This window comes from Symphodus melops, assembly GCF_947650265.1.
Source record: "Symphodus melops genome assembly, chromosome: 12".
Taxonomy (NCBI): Eukaryota; Metazoa; Chordata; class Actinopteri; order Labriformes; family Labridae; genus Symphodus; species Symphodus melops.
In genome coordinates, this window is record NC_136702.1 from 9,261,784 (window position 1) to 9,286,047 (window position 24,264).

Consider the following 24,264-nt stretch of genomic DNA (forward strand, 5'->3'; position numbering starts at 1 on the left):
ACGTGGCAATATTTAGCAAAGTTACAGTGGCAAGACAAAATGTCCTTTCAAGAGGCAGAATCTTAGGCAAAAACAGGCTCATGATAAACAGCCATCTACCGAAGCTGCGCCTGGCTCTGAGAATGTGACGGGGTAGATACAAGTTCCGAGGAATGTTTGTCAGACAGACAAACAAAACAAAACCAAAAAAAAACTGGAAAAGAGGAATTCTACTCCTACTTCAAACCCCCCACCCCCCCAAAACAAAACAAAACAACAACAAAAAAAACATGTGAACCCAAGCTATCAGCTGATCTGGGGAAGAGACGAATCATATCATTTGACATTCATTAACACATTGTCAAAAAAACAACAACAGGGGCTTGGAGCCAGTTTAAGCAGTTGACATTACATGTCTGCTTTTATTAGCTCATGCTCTGGGAACTCATCCCCCTCTATTTCTGACACCTTTGTCATTGCCTTGAAAGAACCCCAGAAATGTTTCTCCTTCATGTGAGGACAGGGCAGCTGCAACTGCAGGCATTTCTTAGGTATTAGTGTGATATCAAACGCCTTTAAGCAAGCCAGCAAGACTACTTTGACTTAATATGACGCTATGTTTGTATATCCGTCATAATGACTCCAAGGTTGACTAAAAACCAGGTCATCTGATTTTAAAAGTTTAAAAGTAACCAGGATGTTATTTGATCTCTTTGAGTAACATGCTAATACACAGTAAAAAGACAACGAAAAAGACTCCATAACAGCATAATAAGCAAGGTAACAGAACTATGTAAAATACACAAATATGGACCAAGAAATGAAAGTGAACAAACACACAGTAAAAGTGGAAAAATCTGCTTCTTTTATTCATTCAAATCTAAAGCAAAATAGCCTTATAAGTCAAATTGCACAATAGTTATTAAAAGAGGTCATTATAACATAACTATATCGAAAAATAATGGTAACAGAACATTGAAACCACCTGACCATCCAAAGAGTGCACACAGGGGAGGGCAATATACACAATTACCCAAATTGAACATGAAAGCCCCCTGATCCACTCCATGTGGCACACACATTTTAGGCCTGCTTTATTTCCACATGTTTTGCCCGTTACTAAGTTGATCTTAAGTTAGATTTTGAAAGCATCTCCAACATAGAAACAAACATTGTTCTTCAAAACTCAGATCATTTGATTACAGCACTTTAAGAGAACGTCATTGTCCACAGGAATTCATTTGGAACGTTTCTGTAAAGATGTTTTAAAGATCCCCAGGGACTCATCATCAGCTGACTCTGTACTGCAGTTGCACATTTGCATGCTGAACCATGTGGAGAGATTCAAAAATCACGCCGCTCTATTTAAAGTTTGATCTTGATTGTGGCCGCCACAGGCTGATTACCAAAGGACTCGGGGTCTACGTACACATAGCCAAATAAGTACCTTCCACATGTGACTTGTCTCCACATGCCCTAGGAGTCATACAGCTCAGCTATCTCAGATTATCCTAAAGACGCACAGTTGACTTTCTTATTTGCTAAATAAGTTAAATGAGGTTGTTCAGGTAATCTGGTGAAAAAGTGGCGCTCTCCAAGGTGCTGATTATAGCAGCCGTCAACTACAAAGCAGGTGTCCCAGGTACACCTCAACTTATTTCAGGTGCCAAGAGTTGTTTTTTTTTTTGCCAGAGTATAACCGAACTCAATCACCTGCTTTAAGATTGCCTTTTTGCTTGGTATTCAAGTCTTTAGCGACTGTCTTTGATATACCTGATAATATGTTATGATATTGACAGTAGAAGTAGATTCTGTTTTGAACTTCCTGCTATGTCGAGTGATTGCCAAAGTTTTGAGTTTAGTCACATGTGGTGGCTGCAGTGTTTACTCTTCTGCCAAGTTGTGTTTGTGCTTTTGCCAGAAAATAAAACTCAAATTTCAAATCATCTTCGGTCTCCTGCCTCTAAACTGCACTTGAGTTTCTGATTGACTCCTTTTTACACCTTGCTTTGGAGCAGAATTGGATATATGACCAGCTGGAATGAGACCCTTAAAGTCACACAGGGGGAGCCAGTATATCTTGCTGGTCTGGGAGTGTCTGGGAATCCTAAAAGAGCTGGAATAAGTTGCTGGAGAGAAACACGTTTTGGCAACTCAATGCATCTCAAAATAGAAAATACATACATCACAAGAGGCATGCACAGGCAGCACTGAAGGCAGCCCATATCCCTGCAACACACACACACACACACACACACTGCAAACCTCCCTACAGTGGCTCACAGTCTTGTTATGCCACTTGATAGTTATTTTCGCTGAGAATTTTACATGAAATTAAATTTCCATTTGGATGAAAGCATCCTTTGTGTTTCAAAGTTGGATACATTAATTAACTCAGACATGTCCAGGTCAAAAAGTCTCATTAGAAAAGAAAGATTCATAGCCTGTAGGATTTAAGTATGAAAAGAGTAAACTATTGATATTATTATCTGCAAAGATACTTGCACATCAATATATATAGATATATAAGAACCTGTTTGGCTGACCCAATGTCAAAATCTGCCCTTGTGGATTTTAATATTTGATCTGAAATATTCCAGTGTCTCCCTCTAAAACAAGAAACCAAATGTCACTTCAAAGATCCTCTGAAAATGTGGTGTCCCATACCAATAGGAATCCTTTGACTGGTGATTGCAGCCATGTTAATCCACTGTTGATCTACCCTTGGATCAAGCTGTTCCAAAATCAATAAAGCCCATGAAAGCTGGCCTTCTGGTCTCCATCACATCCTTTACATTCTCTGGTTAATACACGTGAATACCTTGTGGAATTTGAAAAACACTGTTGGCATTTAGATTATTTGAATTTAGTAAAAATCTATACCTGTAGGCCTGTAAGTCAATATATAGTGATTGCTTTGTTTAAATGATGTGTGGAAAGTGATGATAGAATTGAACTAGCCACATTTCACATATAAAAAAAACCACTTTTAGTTTTATTTACTGTCCAGTTATCCTATTAAATCACTTAAGACAGTATAATTGGTATAACATGGACATTTTAGAGGTTGAAAATAAAGTTTGAAATAAAAAAGAATTTAAGGGAATGGATCAAATATGATCCTCTGTACCCATAGTCAGTGTCACATCATATACCCATACATGTACACCAACTTCCAAAATCTTTACTGAAGTATTCTTCTTCTTTACGTTTTACTGATGGCTTGAACTATTGGCTACATTGCTTTATACCCAATATTTCCAGCATTACATTGTCTGGTCCATCAGTAAACTTCCAGACAACCTGCAGAAATACAGATGAAATGAACAAGGAGACCAGACAGAAGGCTCTGATGCATCAGTGTTCAATTTAGCTCAAAACTTTTATTTTAACTTGAGAGACACTGAGGGTTCACTTATTTACAGTGCCGTCGAGCTCACAGCATAGAAGAGGAGGTACAAATAAAAGTGAGTTGAAAAGAAGTCAGTAAAAAAAAAAAAAAACAAAGAAAACATTAATGTACATATCCAGCAACAAAGCTAACATGTGACTGGGCTAGATCCTAGTCACATCTGGCTGGAGCTTAAATGAGCCTGTAATTACTTGGTCTAACACACACCCTGTGGGCATTCAGTATTTACCATTCAGAAAGAAAATATGTATGTCTATGGTCTCGTTTGCTTTTGTTGCTCATATAAAGGCATCCGTTTTAATCTCGGTATATTTCCTAACAGGCTAAAACAGTTCTCAGACTCATAGTAGCATTAATTGTTGATCAGATACAGAGGCTACAGCATATCTAGCTTTTGGTTACAATTTTACTTCATAAAGTTTTTTTCAAAATGTCCCTACATGTCTTTCATGTGTAGCCTACTGTAATTTACTGTGATGTGCTATGCAAGTGTTAAATGTAAAACAGCCCATACATTTATTAGGCGTACTTTAAAACCAGGCTTAATGATAGTCTAGCAATCCATGATGCGCATGTTTTCGTTTATTTTAGACACTTATATTTAAAGGGATTTCAACCTGCAGCCCCCACTGACGTGGATGAGACTTGATTCCACTCCATATTTTGTGTCCCGCTCTGCCTCACCACTATATCTGATGTGAACACCGCGCGCTCCTCTCCACACAGCATTTCCACTCCAACACAGAGAGCAGGAGCTTCGCCTGCCTGGCACAAGTTGAGTAAACACGCTGGGGGAAAAGCGCCGCCTGGATATATTGTGGCACCTCCATACCTATTGTCGTCTTTTGTGTTGCACCGGAGGACTTTTCCTTATCAGTGTCACTTGCCGTAAACCCCCATTCTGCTCTCGGAAATGTGTTTAGTCACTTATAGTTGAGTTGCAACCATTAACCGTCCGCTCATTAAATACCTGCAGATCTGCTGCAGGGGAGTTTTAGCAGCACGCGGGATCCTGCAGAGATTAAGGATATTCTCACAAGTGAACAATGCTCAGACTACAGACTATCCTTTGCACTTTTTCTGTGCTGTTTTTTGCAGCCAGAGCTGATTTTAAAGCGCGGAACTGCAGCGAGGTGAGGGAGGCATGTACCGGGAGAGGCTTCGGCTTCGCACATGTTCCTCTTCAGGAGATCCCAGGTAAGGCTCGACTCATTGACACCTGTCAAGCATACTCGCGAGCATTCTGCTTGCAGTCGTGAGACGCACTAGTGGTGTAGACGTAACTGGATTCATTGTTGAGCTCTCGAGAGAACAATTGAAATGCAGAAATGTATAAAGTTTTAGATATAAAATGATAATAAGGTCTTGGGAGGGGGAAAAAATTGAATGGCGCAGTGGATGCTTTTTTTTTTCCTTGCATTTGACCAACCGGTTATATGTCAACCACCTGTCAAAGTTGTTAAAAGACTGAAACCGGACAAAGTTTACTCACAGGAGATTCACTCAATTACCAAAATAGTACTTAATGACCTGACCTGACTGGACGTGCACTCTTCTTTCTGCGGCTTGCCTCAGTAAAGGAACAGACTGAGCCCCTCATTTAAAACGTCTGAGCACACAGTCTTGAGGCTATCAGTTTATAAGAGCCCAGATTCACGCTGCGATAACAATACATCCCATCAGCCGGCATCAATAACTCAGTGATTGTGCAAAGACTCCCCCCCAGGCAGCAGCAGCTGTGGTGCGATGTGTCCAGTAGAGTTCTCTGACTGTGCTAACCAAGCAGTGATAATAAATGGTCAGCTTTGCAGATTACCTCCTGCTGGCCTGAGAAAAAGAAAGTGATAAGGTGAAGTGCTTTGGTGACGCTCGATAACTATAGGATGAGTCACTCTTTCTGCATGATTACAGCATTTGCCCTGTAGAGCACTTAATCTTAATACCCTTTTAATAACGTATAAAGGAACCCAGGCATTGTTACATTAAGAAGATGGGACTTAAGCCTGTGGAAGTTACAGGTTTATTTAGATGGTTTGCTCACATGCTGTCAGAACTATAATCATTGATCGGTGTAATTTGGACTAACCAAACAGGATGCCGCAGGATTCATATGCAAAATTTTAAAAGCTAAAGATTCATGTTAAGTCCAGCAAATACAACCTGAAGCCATCAGTAACATTATCTGATATTAACTGATCCACTAAATGATCCCCTATGTCAATCCTGGCATGTGTTTATATTGTGAATATGTGTCCACATCTGGTAAAGGTAAACTGGAGTAGAAGGTGCGTTTTTCTCCCTGCTGACATGTCTCTCATGGTCATCATTGTTGTGCTCCTGGCCAGCGGTTCTCTCTATAAAGCCACAAATCTGGCACAAGTAAAAGGCTGCATATTTGATAACAGGCGCACCTGTTCATAGCTGGGTTGAATAACTACCTGATTAAATCCTTTGGATCCAGGTCCCTGACATCACAACTAATCTGCCAAATGAGTGCCGAATTCAATCTCTCTCATCTCCGAGTGATATCACCCTGAATGATTGTCCTTTGATCTGCTCTTTGAATGAGTCATAACCTTACATGTCTGCCGGATAGACAAGGCATTATCAACAGCTCAGCAAATTCACACGCTGATGGGCATACCCTTCAAGGCTTGGACGCTTATTGCCTCTCACTCATGCAAACAATAATCCGGCTGAGAGACACGTCGTGACACGAGTAGGAGTGAAAAGGCCTTTCATCCAAAAGGTTAATGAAACAGCACGTCATTGTAGGTCTTTATTGTCTATAAAAAACAAATTCTCTAACTTTTTTTCCTTGCTTTTAATTTTTTTTAAGCAGATTCCTGTGCAGTGACACATGGCAGGTTGCTAGGTATATTTCTCTTCTATCTCTCTTAAGCTTCATAAGTGACAGAAGCAGAGAGGCATATTTACTGTAGAAAATCTTCAGAAAATATGATCACCTTGTGCTGCTGATTTCAGTTTCATTTGATTGATGTGTACTTGCACTGTTACAGATAAATAACTTAAACTGTCACATTTAATGGCAAAGACCAATTCAGAATGAAATGTGGTGTAATCTTCCATTAGATCTATTAACAGCAAGTATAGTTTCTGTAATTAAAGTGCACTCAGTCAGTTAAGAACCCAAATCTATGGGAATTACTGCACAGTTTAAGCCTTTGTGCAGACTTTATATTCATTATTTCCATGCAGCAGGTATGTGAGCTGTGAAAGAGTTGACACAGCAGGGGTCAACAGCATCCAGCCCGGCTTCAGCCTGGAAGCTCTTAAGTGATGACATCACATCACATCACATTACATTACATTACACTGCTATTCCTCTACTTGTGGATTAGTCAGTCCTTGTGGGACGTGAGGGGCTCTTAAGATTCCTTTGTAGCTTATTGTTGCTGAGATGATTAACTCTGATGAGTTAGATTATTGGGAAAAAAAAAAAACCTTTCATGTTACCAGTCAGGCTCTATATATATATATATATAAAAAAAAAGCTTTCACTGCTTCTGCTCACAGTTTGTATCTTCCCTTTAGATTACAACTCTTTGCTGTGCAAATTCTTAAAATCGGATATATGCAAAAACTAAAACATCAAATTGAAGTTACAGACAGATGTGTGCGCTTTCTTGCTCTTGATGTAAGACATCTTTGAAGCCCACGTTCAACCTCAAATTAGACAGAAAACTAAATAAATGTATCTCATAATGTTGCAAGTATTTGTCTTTACATTTATCTGTTCTTCTAATAATGCAAAATGAATCTGGGAAGACTGAATTGTATTTAACGGTATGTTTGTTACCTTTCCATTTAAGAGCATACTATGTGTTTCTGGCCAATTTGAAGTAACCATAACAACCATTACAAATAAAGAATTAACAGGTATTTTTGAGTTCAACATAACTGCTTGTTACAGTACAGTACTGTTACAGTATTTCATAAAAAGCTTAGTACCCCAGTGTTCTGTTGTTGCTTTTTTTGTTTTGGTCAAACAGAAGCAACCAGGTCAGGTGAAATGACTGCAGGGTTATGACAGAAATGTTGTTATGATCTGTCGCCTAGAGGCTCACTGGGTGCAGTAATTCCACAAGGCTAAGCTGATGCTTCTGCCTGCTGACCAGGCCAGGCTGAAATCTGTCAACAGCTACAAGGTGGAGGTATTTAGAGCATGGGAGCACAAACCTGTGGATTACTCTACAACCCTTTTGAGTGTTTGCACATCTAACAACACCCACTGAATCTTCACCACCCATAGCTGAGATATATTTAATTCAAGTGCAAACAAATTCAAGTAATTTTAGCCTTATTTGTTGCTCTGATTAAAGATCAAACCTGCACTCAGCCCGGCCCCCCTGCTGTCTTCACTTCTCTCTGCATTACCAAACGTCTGAGACGAGATAGGCGATATGGAAAGTGAGTCACAGAGAAGACTGTTGGATTCAATGGAACTTCTTAGCATGTCACGCTCAGCGCTATCGTTTGACGTCCGTCTCTGTTTACTCCGCGACGGGAGGTGGAGGTGGAGTTGGGACACAAATAACGGTGCTGATATTATACGTGATCTTCAGCCGCCTGCACAGCGCAGGCAAATGATCTATGCTTGTGATGTGTGCTGGTTCTCTATTGTCATGTAAGAGGATTAAAAAGGGCTAGATGTGAGCGCGTTCAGAGGGAAGGGCTGGTTGTTAGCCCCTGCAGGAAACGCCTTACTGTGATGCATGGTCAGATTATGGTGACCTTCTGGTCAGTCACTTGTCAGGAGAGATTTAAAAAAGCAGTCATGGTGGCAATTTTAACAATGGGTTTATTTTTGGCATCATTGCAAACATCAAAATATTTGTGATAAACCATCTTATAATTGCTGTTTTGGGGTTTAGTGTTTACTATAGGTTAGAACTTGTGTTTTAGACTGCATCCTCCTACATTTATTGTGAATGCTCCCCACTGAGCAGCAGAGGGGGGGGGCTCTATCAGGGGAGAATCATCCAAACAATCATCATTTTCTCTCCTAGCTGCAGAGGGGATTTCTCAAACGCCGCCTCCATCTCTGTGTCATCAATCACGCTCATGAATGCCAAAATGGCCTGTGTTGGCTCCTCACGGCGGGTGGTCCCTCTGAGAGCTACAGGAGACATCTTGTCCTGCAAATGGTTTCAGGGCTCCATTGAAAGCAGAGAAACCCAAGACTGAAAGCAAATTAAACACGATGAAGAACGGGCGTGATTGATCTATTTAATTGTTCATTCAACTTTTTGTTCCACTCGTAATCAAAGGAATACTTTGTTACTGTTAGATTTACTTTATGTTTAGTCACGTTTAGAGGAAAGGTTCAAAGGAGCAATAACATGTTTGACTGCTTTTCAACACACAAGTTTAGCGTTACAGGCCCAGAAAAGCATTTAAAGATATCACTGGCTGACTAAAGGGCAGATGCAACTAAAATAAGTGCACAAGGAACCAGCTGCATGCAGCAGGGTATCAGACCACAGAACTTTCCTAGCATGGAGATGTGAGCCTGCAGCGCAACATTTATTGCAATGTATATCTTGTTTTGACCATAAGCATTCCATCTAAGCTCCTTAAATTTGGTTTTCTCCCATTTCAAGAGCACCCTGAAGGGCACAGTTTCACATTTCTCAACATGAAGGGTGTCCTTGGAGGCACTCTGCCATTGTCATAACTTTAAAGTTTTCTCAAGTTTAAATGGTGTTGTTGCTTTCATCGATTTTATGTTCAGCTGTCTGTTATGTTTCTGAGTTTTATGGTTCCATTTCTGTTTTACACGAGGTAGCCAAGGACACAGGTGTTGCAGATCACTTTCCTGTAAAACTGAAGGGTCTCTTCTTACTCCTTGCTGCAAAAGCCACAACGCTGAAAGCTCACCTAGCTTCAGTGCGGGACAGAGATCTGCATATATTTCCACCGAGTGGACCTGGCTCAGCTAAGGCGATAGCATAGATTTCTCAGCTACGACCAGAGTTGTATCAACATTTAATTTGAGATCCAAAGATGGTTAGGATTATGTGTTTATGTTGCACTTAAATCTGAAAACACTACACCCTACCACTTGTGAAACAGATAAACAAATAGGAGTTTTAAACCCTAAATTATTAATGCCCATCGTAAACTTTACTTTCAGTATGCAGCCATGAATATTTAATGTTATTGAGGACCAAGGACTCTGCACCTTTAAACTGTATTATATGTACACTCTTCATAAGGGGAGGGGGGGATGTTTACTCCTTTTCCTCCCTTTTTTATTTTGTCAGGGAATACAGTACCTTATGATTCGCCGTATGATGGTTTATCTCATCATCAGCATTATCCGCAGTATGTCCATCACTGCAGCACTGCTCTGTTTCTTCTCCCTATAGGAAGATCATTTTGAGTTTCTTTAGAGAAGGAGAGAAATGTCCCCAGGGTTTCTGTTTGTTTTTTCCCAAACACCAAAAGTAGCTTCTGGATAGTATTTTCTCAACCTTAATCCTGTCTGTGACCCAAACTTTCTATTTATTCTGTTTGTGGCCTTCAGCAGGGCTTATGTCCAACTCTCTGTTGCTCATAACCCTGGTTGCTGAAAGCCTGAACAATTTAAAACCTGCAGGGATTTCAGTTGGCAGTAAAGCTGTTATTAGCAATGCTGTTTGTTTTGCTAATTCACACTGCATGTACTGTGAATAAGGCCATCATTATTCAGCTATTTTCAGTTCAATTTGCTTTATTTTCACATAAAAGCAGGTGTCTTAGACTGATTTCTGAATACATTATAACCAGAATCAAAAAACATATGAAAGTCATTCGGTTATTGAAGCTTGACCAATCACGTTAGCCTTGTGCGCCTTTAATTACACACTTCATAAACAGCGATTGCCATACAGGTTAGTGATGGAACGAAGCTGCAAACACAGCCATGAAGAATGAACGTTTGTCGGACTCATTTGAAATAAACGCTCGGTTAAAAAACAAGGAGATGGATTGAAGTGATTCTCCTGAGACCACATAACAACTGCTGTTTAATGGCTGAAGAGAAATTTGAATGTCAAAGAATGTGTGCTCCTGCTGTCAACAAGAGTGAATAGATGCTATTTGATCTATTAGTTTCTGTCAACAACTGTCCAATCAAATTTCCACCTCGAGCCGTTGAGAAACAACTTTTTTTATTCCTGATTTGAGAGGCGCACAAACACATTCCTGATTTATGTGATTTGAACTTTACGTCAGTAGACTACATATTCTGCACAGGCCCAGAGGACAGATTTATTGAAACAATAGAACAGGTCATATCAGTGTTTTGTAAGTTCACACTAGCTCGCTTAAAGTTCCTTTCACTTAGATTAAAATGGACTAGTTCATGTTCATGTTCTCTGTGATTTCCATAAATGATATACTGTTAAAATCAATCAAAGGATCATTTCCATACACGAAAGCACCGAGGGACGTTTGCCCAATTGTACATTATGATTAATGCACCTCAATAAAATATACATCTATCACTCTTCGCTTCTTAGGCTGTTTACCATACCTTTACAGAAGTGGTTCATTCAAAACAGGTGCTTAACATAAAAAAAAAAAGTGAAAATGTATGTCACCCCCCCCCCCCCCCCCCCAGAACTTCTGTGACAACACTTTATCAACATCAAAGCAGGCACTGAATGAAAATCAAATCATTCTCTGAAAGACAAAGCAACGTGTTTGCCTGGTTTTTTTAAAAAATGTATTCCCGCTTTATCTTTTAATTCTCTTGTAATGTTGTGAAACCCTGTGTACAGCTGTTGATGTGCTCACGCTCCAGAAATGGACCCAGTGGGGCAGGATGCGCCAGTGGAGGGACCAAAATGGACTATATGGAAACTGGGGGGTTACTCTTATCAAGTCAATACTAAAAAATAAGTCTGGGCAATTTAACATCTGTCCTTTAATGATTGGTCAAAAGCAGGAAAGAAAAGGAAAGACCAAACAGATCATAGTTTTGGATACAACAGTGTTGAAAGACTGCTGAATGTAAAATAACTATCAGACTGACCGTAACTACACAGAGACCTATTTCTGTTGTGTCTGGGATTCAGGGTTAGGTGTGGGTGTCCAAGTGGACATGTTTTAAGAAGGTTCCAGAGTTTACTGTTGATGTACAAGCAGTCACAAGCATAGACTCTGAGAGAATCCGTTTGAACATTTTGCAAGTCAAATTATTGATTTGTCAGTAAGTGGCCTTGCAAAGAGCAACTGAAGTCTTACAGAAACTCTTTAAACCACTATCAGCTCAGGCACTGGCATTGTTCTGTAAACTACCAAGCTGAAAACTGAACATTTTGTTCCCTCACATCACATTGGAAAGTTCTTCAGAGGTGTTACTTTGGGTAAAGTTTGAGATTGACTGTCATGTCTTATCTCGCTGACAAATCCCAGATTATAAAATGCCACCAGAGTTCTGTTTTCCTTTTGTTTTCGACAGTTTGGCAAACGTCTGTTACTTGATATCTGACTATATCGTCTGACACTCTTGATATATTTAACCGAATTGTTTACACATTTTCCAGTAGTTGACAGTACTTCATCATCCTGTTTCAAGCCCTCACCGCTGACTTTCAGGTAAAAAAATCCTCAGGATCAAAGTGCTTTTCTTCCATGACACTAGGATCAGAATTTTAGCTGTGATGTGCATCTGGTTCTTTTCCCTCGACCTCCTCATCTGCCTTTCAAAACTTGTCAAAAAACCCTTTGTGAAACAAAGCCCCCCTTGAAGGCCTTTCTGCTGTCATTGGATCTATCTTTAGCCACACGTCTGTATCCCCTGTCTTGTTGACAACATCTGACTAGACATGATATGCAACTGGAGAGGATGTTTGCCTTTACACAGGACGGTTCAGTGAGGTGTGGGGAGCCGTAGAGGACACTTCCACTTTTAGGGTATCAGGGCTTGTAATAGCCTGTGTCGGTAAACTAAACTGTAAATGCTGACTGAAAGGAAATGATCAATTCAGGTCTCCAAACAGTCACCAGCTGCTACCTGTAGTGCTACCTCTGCCATGCTCCACTTAGCAACTTGTCGCAGAGGAGAGTGGCTCGCCTGCTCTCGTCTCGGTCTCCGGGGCTTCCAGGCGTGCTGCCCGCGTGGATCGAATATCCACACTTGTCTCTTCATGCCTCCACTAGGCCTTTTTATTACGTGCTCCTCCAATAAATATCAAAGGCAGACATAGTGCTACATGTGCTGATTATGTGCTGCTTGTCATTCCGAAATGTGCTGCACATGGTGTTAGGAAAAGCCATACATTAATCTCAGCTGTAGTGCTACTGGTGCACTTTGAAGAAGGGTGTGTATGGCACATGAATATTCCACAGCTATTAGCCCTGAGGTCAAATGTATTGTACTTTTTGGTAGCGTATTTATCTTGTTGGTGAAGATTTATACCAGGAATGGACTAGTCTTTGTGTTCTTGTACGAGGAGGGGATTGCTGTACCGTTCAAAATAGCAAAGGGCTGTGCAAGTCAAACGGATAAAGTTGCATTATCGTTTTACTGCTGAAAAAATTGTTTTGGTTTCGTAGAATGGCTCCCCTCATCTTTCAGAGCCCAATGTGCAACTTTGAAATATCTTCTGACCAACAGAAAGTCCTTTAGGTGTCTAAATAAGAAAGACAGATCTTTTTTATATTGAACTAATGCGCTCTCATGTAGTTTGGCTCAAGTGTCGAGGAAGGCAACTCAGCAAACGTCATTTTCCCAAGAGGTGAGTATTTATTGAAAGTGAATAAAGCTACATGCTGAATAAACAATAAGTAAAATTTTATGACAATGTTTACATTTTAAACATTGTTATGTCACAGATGAATGACAATCTTATAAATACCCAGGAAGTGCTGGGCCAGCCCCTTTTAGCTGCATGGGTCCACATGGGGAACTGAACTTGCAAATCTGAAAAAAATGACTGAACTAAACCAAGACTTTGTGTTTGCTTTAACTTCATGTGTTGCTTTGATGTAAACTGTAATCTAATGCTAACAAAAAAAAAACCCCGGGGTTGTAAGGGCTGCATTATTTGATTTATTATTAATACATGTTTAAGTGACAAGTGGTAAATAAGAGAAGAGTCACACCCTCTCAATACAATCTAAAATCCAGTGTTAGTATTGATAACACAATAATAATCTGTTTGAATCAAATAGTGACTTCAAGAATCAAAATCATGTCTGATTTTGAGATTTTGAAAGACTATTGGTCAAAAAACAAAAACCTCATGAGATCTTTAAATTGTTTATGAAAGGTCTCCTTCCAAACCGTTTGTTCACAGCCTTTTTAGACATTTTCCTCTGCAGTAACAGAGAGCAGATCTTCCTTTATAAATCTCTCTTCAAGACATTTTTTAATCTTCAATTTAATAATATTTCAGTACAACATTTGGCTGTTACATCATGCATACAGCTCCTCATATGATATCATTTTCAGTGGAATATCTTGACATATTCCCAAAGAGGAAAAAAAGAATTACTGACACATTTGTGAGGAGTATGAAACCGTTCCAACATCTTTATTCCTGTCCTTTTTCCCTTCACGCTGACTCTCCTGAGGATGAAGAGTACCATCATACTATTGTAGTGTTCCGCTTTATTGTCGACTGTTTTATGTCGGTGAGAATTCATTTTCTCTTGAACCTGTCCTCATTCACCCAAGGACATACACTCCTCTGTATCTGCATCTACCAGTTGTTTAAAACACGAGCGTTTCTTTCATTATGACTTCTGAAATGACCCGAAATGTGATACGAATAATGTCATTCAGGTTTTTTTTTTTTTGATTGATGTCAGTTCTAACTGGAGAAAGAAACTTAGCTATTCTGTACACAAAACCCTCTGGAGACATTATTAAAAGTGTGAAGGAAATACTGTGTGGAATACACAGATTTAAGGATGCATACTGATGTTCATGTGCTTTAAATCTCTTTGTTGTGTACTGTAGTTCTTGAGGATATCCTCTTTTTTTTCTTTTCTTTTTTTACTCATTGTTTTCTTGTCAAAGTGTGATAATCCATCAGTCAGAGAGCTTGTTTCAGCATGCTGTAAAGTCAAGGGTGAAACAGACACTCAATGCTTTCTGCAAGTGCCAGGGATGACGGCAAGCATGTGACGTACGAGATAGAAAAGTGACCCACAGCCACTTCTGGATGACATTTTGATTTAACAGGCAGTGGATAAACGACTGTTTACAGGCAGCTATAATGAGATCATTTTAGAGTATTATTGAGACATAATGCTCATGAAGCCAGGTAATAATTTATATTATAAGGGCTCTCAGCATGAAGTAGTTAATCACGATTAATTAAGGTCTAAAATCAGGCGCTTGGTTTTTTGTCCCTTTAGGCACAACGTGGATAAGCCTCTGCTGTGTTTCTCTGCCACCACAATGATGGAAAAATAACGACACCGCTGCATCTTTCAATGTCTCATTTTACTTTCAAACACTCCCAGACAGCTCAGTTAAAAATTAATAGTCAAAAGTAATATCCACCTCATGACATCAAACATTGCACTTTGTTACTGTTTCCTTAAAGCTGTTTTCATTTAGTTTTTGATTTGTACCATGGTCCTTTCTCTGTGGTGAAGTTAATATCGTAACCTTGGAGCTACCAGATTACTTTATAAAAATAAATAAAAGCAGGGTTGAATTAAATAGCAAGTAAAGTACTCTCAGCTTAAAATGTTACAGAGCTTCATCATAAAAGCTAAACTAAATATGTGATTGGTCACGATTAACTTTTGAAATTTTGTAATTAAATCTTTTGGCATCTTTAGTAGTTATTCATTTAACAGTATATCCACTCACATTTTCTTTCAGAATGAGACTTATTTACATATTCATTTTTGTTGGATAGGGCAGTGGATAGAGTAGAAAATAGAAAAAAAGAGAGGGGAATGACATGCGGAAAAAAGGAACAGGTCAAGCTTGAAGCTGGGTCACTCACTTGGAGGACTGTAGCCTTCACACATGGGGCGCAATCTTACAACAAGGCCATCTGTGTCCTAATTTCTATAGTTTTAACCAAATGTAACCATGTGTTTTATCTTTGCCTAAATGTACCAAACAGAACAATTCATTTTTACCAAATGGTCGAGAAGACGACACAACAGTTGACTTTGTATGACACTCACACAACTTACGAGTTCCAATAATGTTGGAAAGTGGGTTTACAAAGGTTCTGTGTTTATACATCTCCAAAATAAATGTGTTGAATAAAAACATGCTGTGGTTGGTTACCAAACAATAAACTGTAGGTATTAACAGAATCAGCACCAAATGTTCAATAAAAAGTCTCAATGCGTGTCGATGATCTTGGACAGTAATGGTTCATATAAGCAGAGTAGACACATCTATCAAAGGGAGACAGTTCAGGTCGTTTTTAATAAATAAAACAAGAATGGTTGCCACATTCTGTCAAAGGTTGCAGAGCTGAGAGAGACACTGTTTGGACCCTTTTAAAATGTAACTGATGCTTGGTGGTCTGGTTTTTAATGGTACATATTAACTTATTTGAAAAGCTAAATATTTGCAACAACTATGCCATGTTGTGTTGTCTTTTGTTGAAATTGAGACACATTTCGGAGATGTTGAGTTCTGCTGCACACAGATCTCGTGTAATGTCACTGTGGGGTACTTCAGAGAAGCAAATTATCTGACCAGAACTTAATTAGTTTGGGGCAAGGCCAGAAAAGGTGGCTCGAAGGGCTCTCTGCTGATTTACACTTTGGTTAAAGCAGTGTAATGTGGGTGCAGGAACAGTGAAGCTTGTGAAGTCCTTAAATGTAATGAGCTGTGTGTAGTTTATGGAAAACTGTCATATTGTTCATTTACAGTTTTGTAGCACTGTACAAAACTGTGAACGTCTCTTTCCCAGACATTTTTCTTCAACTTCGCTAAGACAGAAGTGCTGTTGACATATACAACTGCAATCGTGATGATGCAATCATTTCTCTATAACCTCAAAGTATCATCAGATAGTAAGACAAAAGGCATGGTGTCTAAAAGCTTGTTAAAAAAAACATTTATATTGGTATACCTAGCAGCACCTGTGAAGTAGGTTAATTTGAATATATTCAGACCTTGGACCATGTGACGGAGGGGCAGATCAGAACAGTTAATGGCAACAACGTGGTTGGTAGGAAATTGGCTGATACATGTCTCACTTTTGCTTGAACTATCTCATATGGTGAACGAGTTGTGTCCAAAGTATTTGTTGGCAAAGAATCGACCAAGTAGATGAAGGAATTGGAAAAAAAACAAAAAAAACAAAAACCTAAAACACATTGAAGTCATTATTGAAGAAAAAAAGATTTTCAGCTGTCTTTTGGTATTGCACTGAAGTGGCAAGGAAGAAGAAACTCTGTGAGTGTTGCTTCTGGTGTATAAAAAGTTTGTCAGGGGGGAACTGTGGGACACGGCAGATGGCAGGGAACATATGCTGTGGGTGTCTTTGGCCAGGTACACTGATGAACACTTCTGGGAGTTGAACTACCTGTGCTGGAATGCACTGGAACTCAAATGCTCTTGTATCCTTGTATACTATTGCACTGGACTTTCACTTCTTAAGTTTTATAAAGGCATGTCACTTGTTCAAAACAAAGGACAAGTAATTATGATCACTTTTGTGTTTGTATCTTCCCTAAAGTACACCCTTGGGTTTCTGTCAAATTTCTGCTTCTCTGTTTTTGCGCTTTCGCAGGAATGATGATGAGAAACCAATAAGCCGTGCTGTCCTATTAGTTGTTCACTTGTTTCTGTATTGTGTCAGAAAATGTTTAAAAAAAAATGGACAGGAGGTCCTGCTGGACTCTGGAACGTATTGGACATTGGCTGCCAGGTATGTGACGAATCAAATCAAATTCTAGTTTTGAATGCAGGCGTTTTGGCAGTATGTTGTTCCTTGAGCTGTTTGTCCCTTCTCTCCTTTTGTTGTCTCGAGCCCGGGTGAAACTACCGGTTGCATAATAAGGCCACAGAACAGGAAAACCCAGTGCTAGCTTCAGGAGAAGGGACTAAAGGGGCTTTTAGAGTTGGGACTGTTGTTCCTCTCAGTGAGGGAATGTGTGGCGTAGTGTTAGGTAAAATAAGTATTTGAGTTGATCTTCATTGGATGATTAGGTTTGTCTGTTGATATTAAATCCCTTTGTTTTGATGTGAGGTGTACGATGTGTGTCATTAGATGTATGTGTGGTTCGTTGCTAGCCCCATAAGGCTGCCCTATGGTGGTGTGGAATAAAGAGGTTTTAAAATGCACTCGTGAAATTCAATGAGCGTTCTGAACAACAGTCTATTCACATTGCAAGTACCACATTACAAAATGTGAGCAGTCCAGCACTAACAAGGTGGATTTTCAACATCATTTTCAGGACGTCGTCACTTGGGGTAATAAGCGAGCTGATTCGATTGACACTCCATTTGATTACAGCGATGAGAGCGACATTAAGTAATTGTGACTTATGATGACAGCATGTACAGTATAGGTATTAATAAATCACTGAGTGCACGCATAATCAACTGTCTTTCATTCAAAGCCAGCTTTACTGTTTTCGGTGTTGCTGTGTTGAATGAAGTGACTTTTCTGTTTGGAGTGATAATTTGCCAAGTGGCTTCGAGTATTACTCATATTCTCAAACATGTAGGTCACCACACTCTGAAAGTGTCTGCATATTGTTTTTTTTTTTTTTTGTTTGTCTGTTGATGTCTCTTCTTTTTCATTTTTTTCACTCTGAAAAATGAGAACCTGAACTGCTTCCACAAGTCAGATTTAAGAGCTGCTGGAGAATCCACAATTTCAAAATAATCTCTCCGTACTCTCTCGCCACTTACACCGTTGTGAGCCCTTTTCAGAGCGCAAATGATGATGGGCGCACATGGGACGAGGATCTCTGTAGTCCTCACTTCCTTCCTGCTCTGTTATGCTGCTGTCGTGAACCCAACTAGACTCATCGTTTCAGAGCGTCACGCGTCCACTGCGCGGTCAAGACACTTTTTTTCTCGCAATTATTGTAACATTAATACCACTGTTACATCTGTGCAATAAATATAGATGGGAGAGAATACAGATCGTTATCAGTGCCTATTCACAAAGCACTAAATTAATTAGCTTATTGTAGTAGAATCGATATAAATGTACAAAGAGGTGATGAAGGATTAGTGACCGCACTTTGACAAAAAAAAGTCTGAAAAGGACTACTGGGTTTGTATAATATCATACAGCAGATAAAGCATCTCAACACTCTTTCACCTCAAGAAGAATAGTACAGTGTGATTACATTCTTTAATAAAGCAGACGCATCATATGCTAAAGATTCATTGTCAAGAGTGAATTCTGCTGCAGAGCAGTTGGAGAAGTTTGTTTCATGATCTTCTTTTTTTTTTTTCTGTGGTTTATTAAATGTTCAGTCGCAATGTGAGAACACTTTTCTACTTATGAAATAGCCAAAATACACACGCCAAATACAATTCATTGGTCAACTTTGGATGCTCATTGATCTTATCAGGCTCAGAACACGTTTGTTATATCCATGATCTGATGTCATGACAGGTGCGTGTGGCATTTCAGTTCAGCTGGGACCACATGAGAGACTCCGACAGTAGCGCTTTTTCATGGTTGTGACCCTCTTTAATACCATATTCTAGACACAAAAATAGTAACTGGGGTATTTGGCTTGACTAAAAATAACTTGCGAAGCTTTTCCTGATCATATGCATTATCACTGCTGTAAATACGTAGGATTATAAAGGCGCTCGATTATAAATTATACTTGTTTGTCACGACAAAAATATTGAATATGCATGTTTTTTGCTCTGCATTAAAGAGCTGTCCAGTCAACCCTCCATCCTGTCTCTTGGTAAAACATGGTCTGTGTGGACATCAGTGGTGTTTTAACCTTGGCAAGGAAGGTCACAGCACTTTTCTGAGTGGTGAAGTCCCTTGAAAGCACCTTCCCATATGTTGATGTATGACAGGCTTTTATTTTAAAGTGATGCTTGGCTCTGTTGAGGCTGCCGCAGCGCACAGTAGGATTGTTGTGTCACGATTGATTTTCCTCTTCCTTCTCTTGTCATATCTGATGAAAAATCTGCAATCAAATTGTATGGCCTGAGGGACTAACTAGGAGACAGTGTGAAAAGGATGATCTTACACCAATGCTTTTATATATCTGTGCAAATAAGTGGCTATTTTATACAATGTATTTTTTTTCTTCTAGAAAATATATTATTGGTGGAAAATGACAAATTTAATTTTACATCGTACTTAAAGACGGCTGTTACTAAAATGGGTCCTTTACTCTACCAGCTGGATGTGATTTGAAGTAAACCTTTTTGTTAATATTTCTCTTTCTCGTAATATTGTTTTACCCTCTCTTATCTGCAAGACTCTGGCTGCAGATGCATCTTTTATTTTTTCTACAGTCACTAAAAGTGCAACAGACTGTGGTTGTGAGTTTCTGCATTCTTAACTGCTTTCAATCGTCATTACCTGGAAAATCCACGGCAGCATGTTTGGTCACACCCAAGAAACGTGAAGAATGGATGCCTCCTTTTATCAACATGCACATTGGTCTAAACTAGCTCTCATACATACAGTAAATCTGGGATTAAATGGATAATTTGACATGTCAGATTAATGTGTGAAACAGTCATTAAATAAATCTATCATCTGTCCATCCAGGGTTAAGTTAACATTCAAATATTGAATAAAATGGTAACGTCTGAATTGTTTGCTGACTCGATTGTCCACAGGAAGTTGGAACTTCTATCATGTTTGTCAAATGCTGCTGGTTGATAAAAATACAATTGTGGGTAAACCTTTTTATTCTGGATGTTCTTAAAAACATTTCCTCATGTTGCCATTTGTAGATATCAGTGGGAAATAATCTTGTGCTCTAAGTGAAATCCGTTTCTTGTTCAGCTGCTGTGCAGTCTGTTTCTGCATGCAGGGAGAATTTCACAGCTGCCATCTGCTTACAGTTGCATTGTCTGATTGGAAGCTCATGCTTGTTTATCACAGTGTACATTAGATCTGCATTTCCGGAGAGCAAAGTGGTTTCATGGTTCTTTGTGTGGGAAGCGGAGATGGGATTGCAACATGTGCACAGAGGAAACTATAATCTCAATGAAACTGCAAAAATGTGTTAGTCATTTGACATAACCCAGATACGGCATGCATTCTAATTTCAGTTGTGAAAGGAACCTTGAATCTTTGTGCCACAGCTAACAATCACAATCCTTGTCTTCAGAATGTGATGTGAGCGATGCAATTCCAATAATATGCAAGTTCACACCACACCACTGTTTATTAACTGTGACATACGGTATATGCCTTTTTGTGTATGAATTCAATTTAAAGTTAACCCTCCAACTTATCCTCCTACAGTAACCATGGGGCTTGGAGGTACGTGAGCACATATTGTTATGATAATGAATGGATATTGATCAATATCACAAATATGTCATGAGTTGTTGAAGGAGCATGATAATCAAGAAACCAGCCTGCTCTGGAGTTTAACTTCAGAAAGGATTATTCAAAAAAAAAAAAAAACCTATAGCAGTTGATCATGTTTATAGCTGTTTTATTTTTCTTTTAGGTTTCAGATTTAAAACCAGAACACAGCAAAAGTTGCAGACTTAGAGGTTGTTTTCGACACTGTTTCTGCCTAGTGATTGGCTGTTTGATGAATCTACATTAAGTAAAGTTATTGTGGTTATCAGTTTTATTACAATACCTTTCTCAAGATCCTATTACAGCCCAGCCATTTACTACTGTCATTCTTCATTTTGACACAGCCAATAAGAATTGCGTTATCATCATTTTTTATTGAATTTCATTTTTTGTATTGTCTATTTTTTTTAAATTCCACTGGGATTTCAGATCACAATAAACCCAACCTCCTCATACCAGACTCATCAACCTCTTCAGGGCAGCATCTTGTCTAAAAGTCAAAAATTGCTTTTGTTCAAGTTTGAAGCTCCTGTGACGAACTGCAAAACTCTTAAGAGTTAAATCTGTTGTCTGCTCATTGTAGTCACCAAATTCCTCTTCCAAGCTCTGATCAATATGTTACAGTCTTGTCATTGTTTATTTTGTATTTTTCATGCCCAAATCAAATACTTAATTTTTAAATCCATGCTCTGTCACCCTCAAAGGTTGGCTTGCACACTCAGTGAAACTCAAATGTGTTTCGTGTTTTCTAAACATCTTTTGTCGTCAGCTTACTTCTGTAGTGTTTGACTGTGAAATGAAGAAATTAACCTCATAAAAGACCAAGTCTGCTTTGTCTATGACTCTATTAAGATGGCTTCACAGGAGAAGCAAACAATGTAGACCATTAACTTTTGATTCATTTCTCCAAATCCCCAATTTCATCAATTATTTACGGGGGGAGAGAATATCCTCGCAGTTCTCTCCTATACTTTCGAGAGGTGCGCTGGTTGACTGGCTGCTGATGACCGGCTAATTCTCAGTCTGTTTGGCCGGTATCAGTGACCGGCCAGTCTTCTCAAATATATCTGATTCTGTGGCGATCTCAAATACACACACATGAGCTGAGCATTTCATGCCATGCGGACAGCCACAAACACACACACACACACATACACACACACATACACACACACACACACATACTGTAGGTGCACAGTGTCAAATCCCTCTGCCCGACCTCTGCTCCAGCTCACTGAGGCACACTGTGCTCCAAAGCCCTCTGTTTATGTCCCTCCTAAAAATGAACAAGCACCTCTCCTGTTCAATATCAACGTATGCCGTTGTTTAGGAAGAGCAGCTGTTGGCTCTGCTGTACACAACGTTACCGTGTTGGGTTAGATCGTTTAAATACGTCGTGTCATTTACATCAAGCTTCCGCCTCACAATAGCATCAGCTGATTGAATGAAACAAACTGCAGATTTACAGAGCAACAACAAAAAGAGGCGGGGCCGAGGAGAGAGTGGAGGTGCATCTGTGGGGGTGTTGGGTGGCTGGGTGGGTGAGGTGAAAGGAGAACTGGAGCAAAGTGAGCAGAGCACAAAGTCATTTGGTGCAATTTGCAATTAAGAGTCAGTGTTTCATTATGACAATTTAATTAAAAGTTACAAGAACGCTTTTTTTTGTCTTGTTTTGTTTTGCTGTCATTTATAGTTATAGAGAAACAGAATTGGTTATTATCAGAACTGGCATGTCAGACCTTAATAAAATAAGTTGCAATCGTAGCTATCACATGAGTTTGTATAATTGTGTGAATCCTAAAGACACATTATTTAAATAATGACAAAGACTGTGAAGTTATACCTGTGCTGCATGGCTCAGAGCTATTATAAACCTGCCATGAACGAAAGAGAGCTTGGCAGCCCTGGCAGCATTAACATCAGAAGGCTATGGTTAGAAAACCTACATTTTTAATGCATTACTGCTTTGAGACCACATGCTGGAGTCTTCCTGTGTGTGTGTGTGTGTCCTCTTTTCACTCGCAATTCCCAAACAGCATTTGGTTAAGAGAAAGAAGACGAACACAGTAGTTCCTGAGAAAAATTTGATAGAATAGATTGGATTTTTTTTTTTAATGCTCCATTCATGTGACATTTATCAAGACGACTAAAACCGTGTTTTTCAAAAATTCTTTTTTTTGCAGGTGAACATCTTCGTGTATGTCCCCAGGGAAACACATGTTGCACCCAGGAAATGGAGGACACATTTGGCCAACAGAGTAAACAGGACTTTGAGAATCTGGTCGATGAAATGAGTCACGAATTGAGAAGCACTTTTGTTTCCAGACACAAAAGATTTGATGGTAAGACTCTTTTTTTTTTTTTTTTTGCCTAATTCTTTGATACTATTCTCCTAGTGTGTCTCTTTTTATTCTAACAGTTTTCATGGTCTTTCACTGTCGAACAAAATGCTGAAATAAGAAAAATCAAATGATGGATACGCTATGTGCTAATTTTGAAAAGGTTCACTGTTTGTTCTTCTGAAGCTGTCCTCCCTCGTGAGGAGACGAGATGTGAAAATCTCATTAATATGCCTTGGAGTGAAGAATCCTCATGTTGGATTAGTCAAACATGGTTCCCTGCCCAGCAGATTGGCACCTTGATAAAATAGCACCAAGCCAAACTACATTATTAAGATTGTTTGTTGGTCTGCGGCTGGTGTGATCTTGTCCGAGCCTTTACTGTGACTCTCTTGACCACCGCACGTTCACTGAGCCTCTGCTTTGGAGGGGGGCAGGGCAGATGTTCTCATTACTGAGCCGAGCCTCTCTCTCTACCTTTCCACTTCTCCCTCTTGGTATCCTCCACTGTGGAGTCTGCTTCTTCTAGTTACAGTTTAATGAGAAATAATAATCCCTCCAGCTCCAGACATTACACTGTGTGGGAAGCAGCAGCTTATCACTGTGGACAATAGTGAGGGGTTATGGAGGTGGACATCGTCAAGCATGGCCACCTGTCAGCATTGTCTACTTATGTGTTAGGACTGCAGCCTTTACATAATAATCACTGCTAAACCATCTTAAGAATGTCTTCTCTTCGAGTGAACGTGTAGACAAAACTGAACTTGTGATTTGGCTCTAAAAAAACAAACCTCGGATAAGATTTGGATCACTTGAGTCGAAAAATGTCATGTCCCATCACTTCTATAGTTACCATGATGAAAACAGCTCCTGTGACTATGCCTGTTACAGCACGCTCTAAGACACTGAATACGAAGTGTCTAAAAGGAGAAATAGGAAGTGAGTAGAAACACTCATTTGTGAAATCTAGAAAAGCAAAGAAACTTGGAAATTTGGAATACGCTTCTTTCTTAACCAGGCCTTTTGCAGACTTAAAATCAAATCATAAGTTAAG

The 24,264-nt window shown here is 39.4% G+C and overlaps 1 protein-coding gene across 3 annotated transcripts in view; it reads left to right on the forward strand.

Moving 5' to 3' along the window:
* Positions 1–4,131: 4,131 nt before the first annotated feature.
* The window catches only part of gpc6b (glypican 6b), a 75,143-nt gene continuing 55,010 nt past the window's right edge, over positions 4,132–24,264 (forward strand). For all 3 annotated transcript variants that reach the window (XM_079357867.1, XM_079357868.1, XM_079357869.1), the window contains exons 1-2: positions 4,132–4,588; positions 23,055–23,213. In XM_079357867.1, coding sequence (XP_079213993.1) covers positions 4,438–4,588; positions 23,055–23,213 — 310 coding nt within the window. In that variant the 5' untranslated portion in view covers positions 4,132–4,437. The remainder of the gene's footprint in view (positions 4,589–23,054; positions 23,214–24,264) is intronic.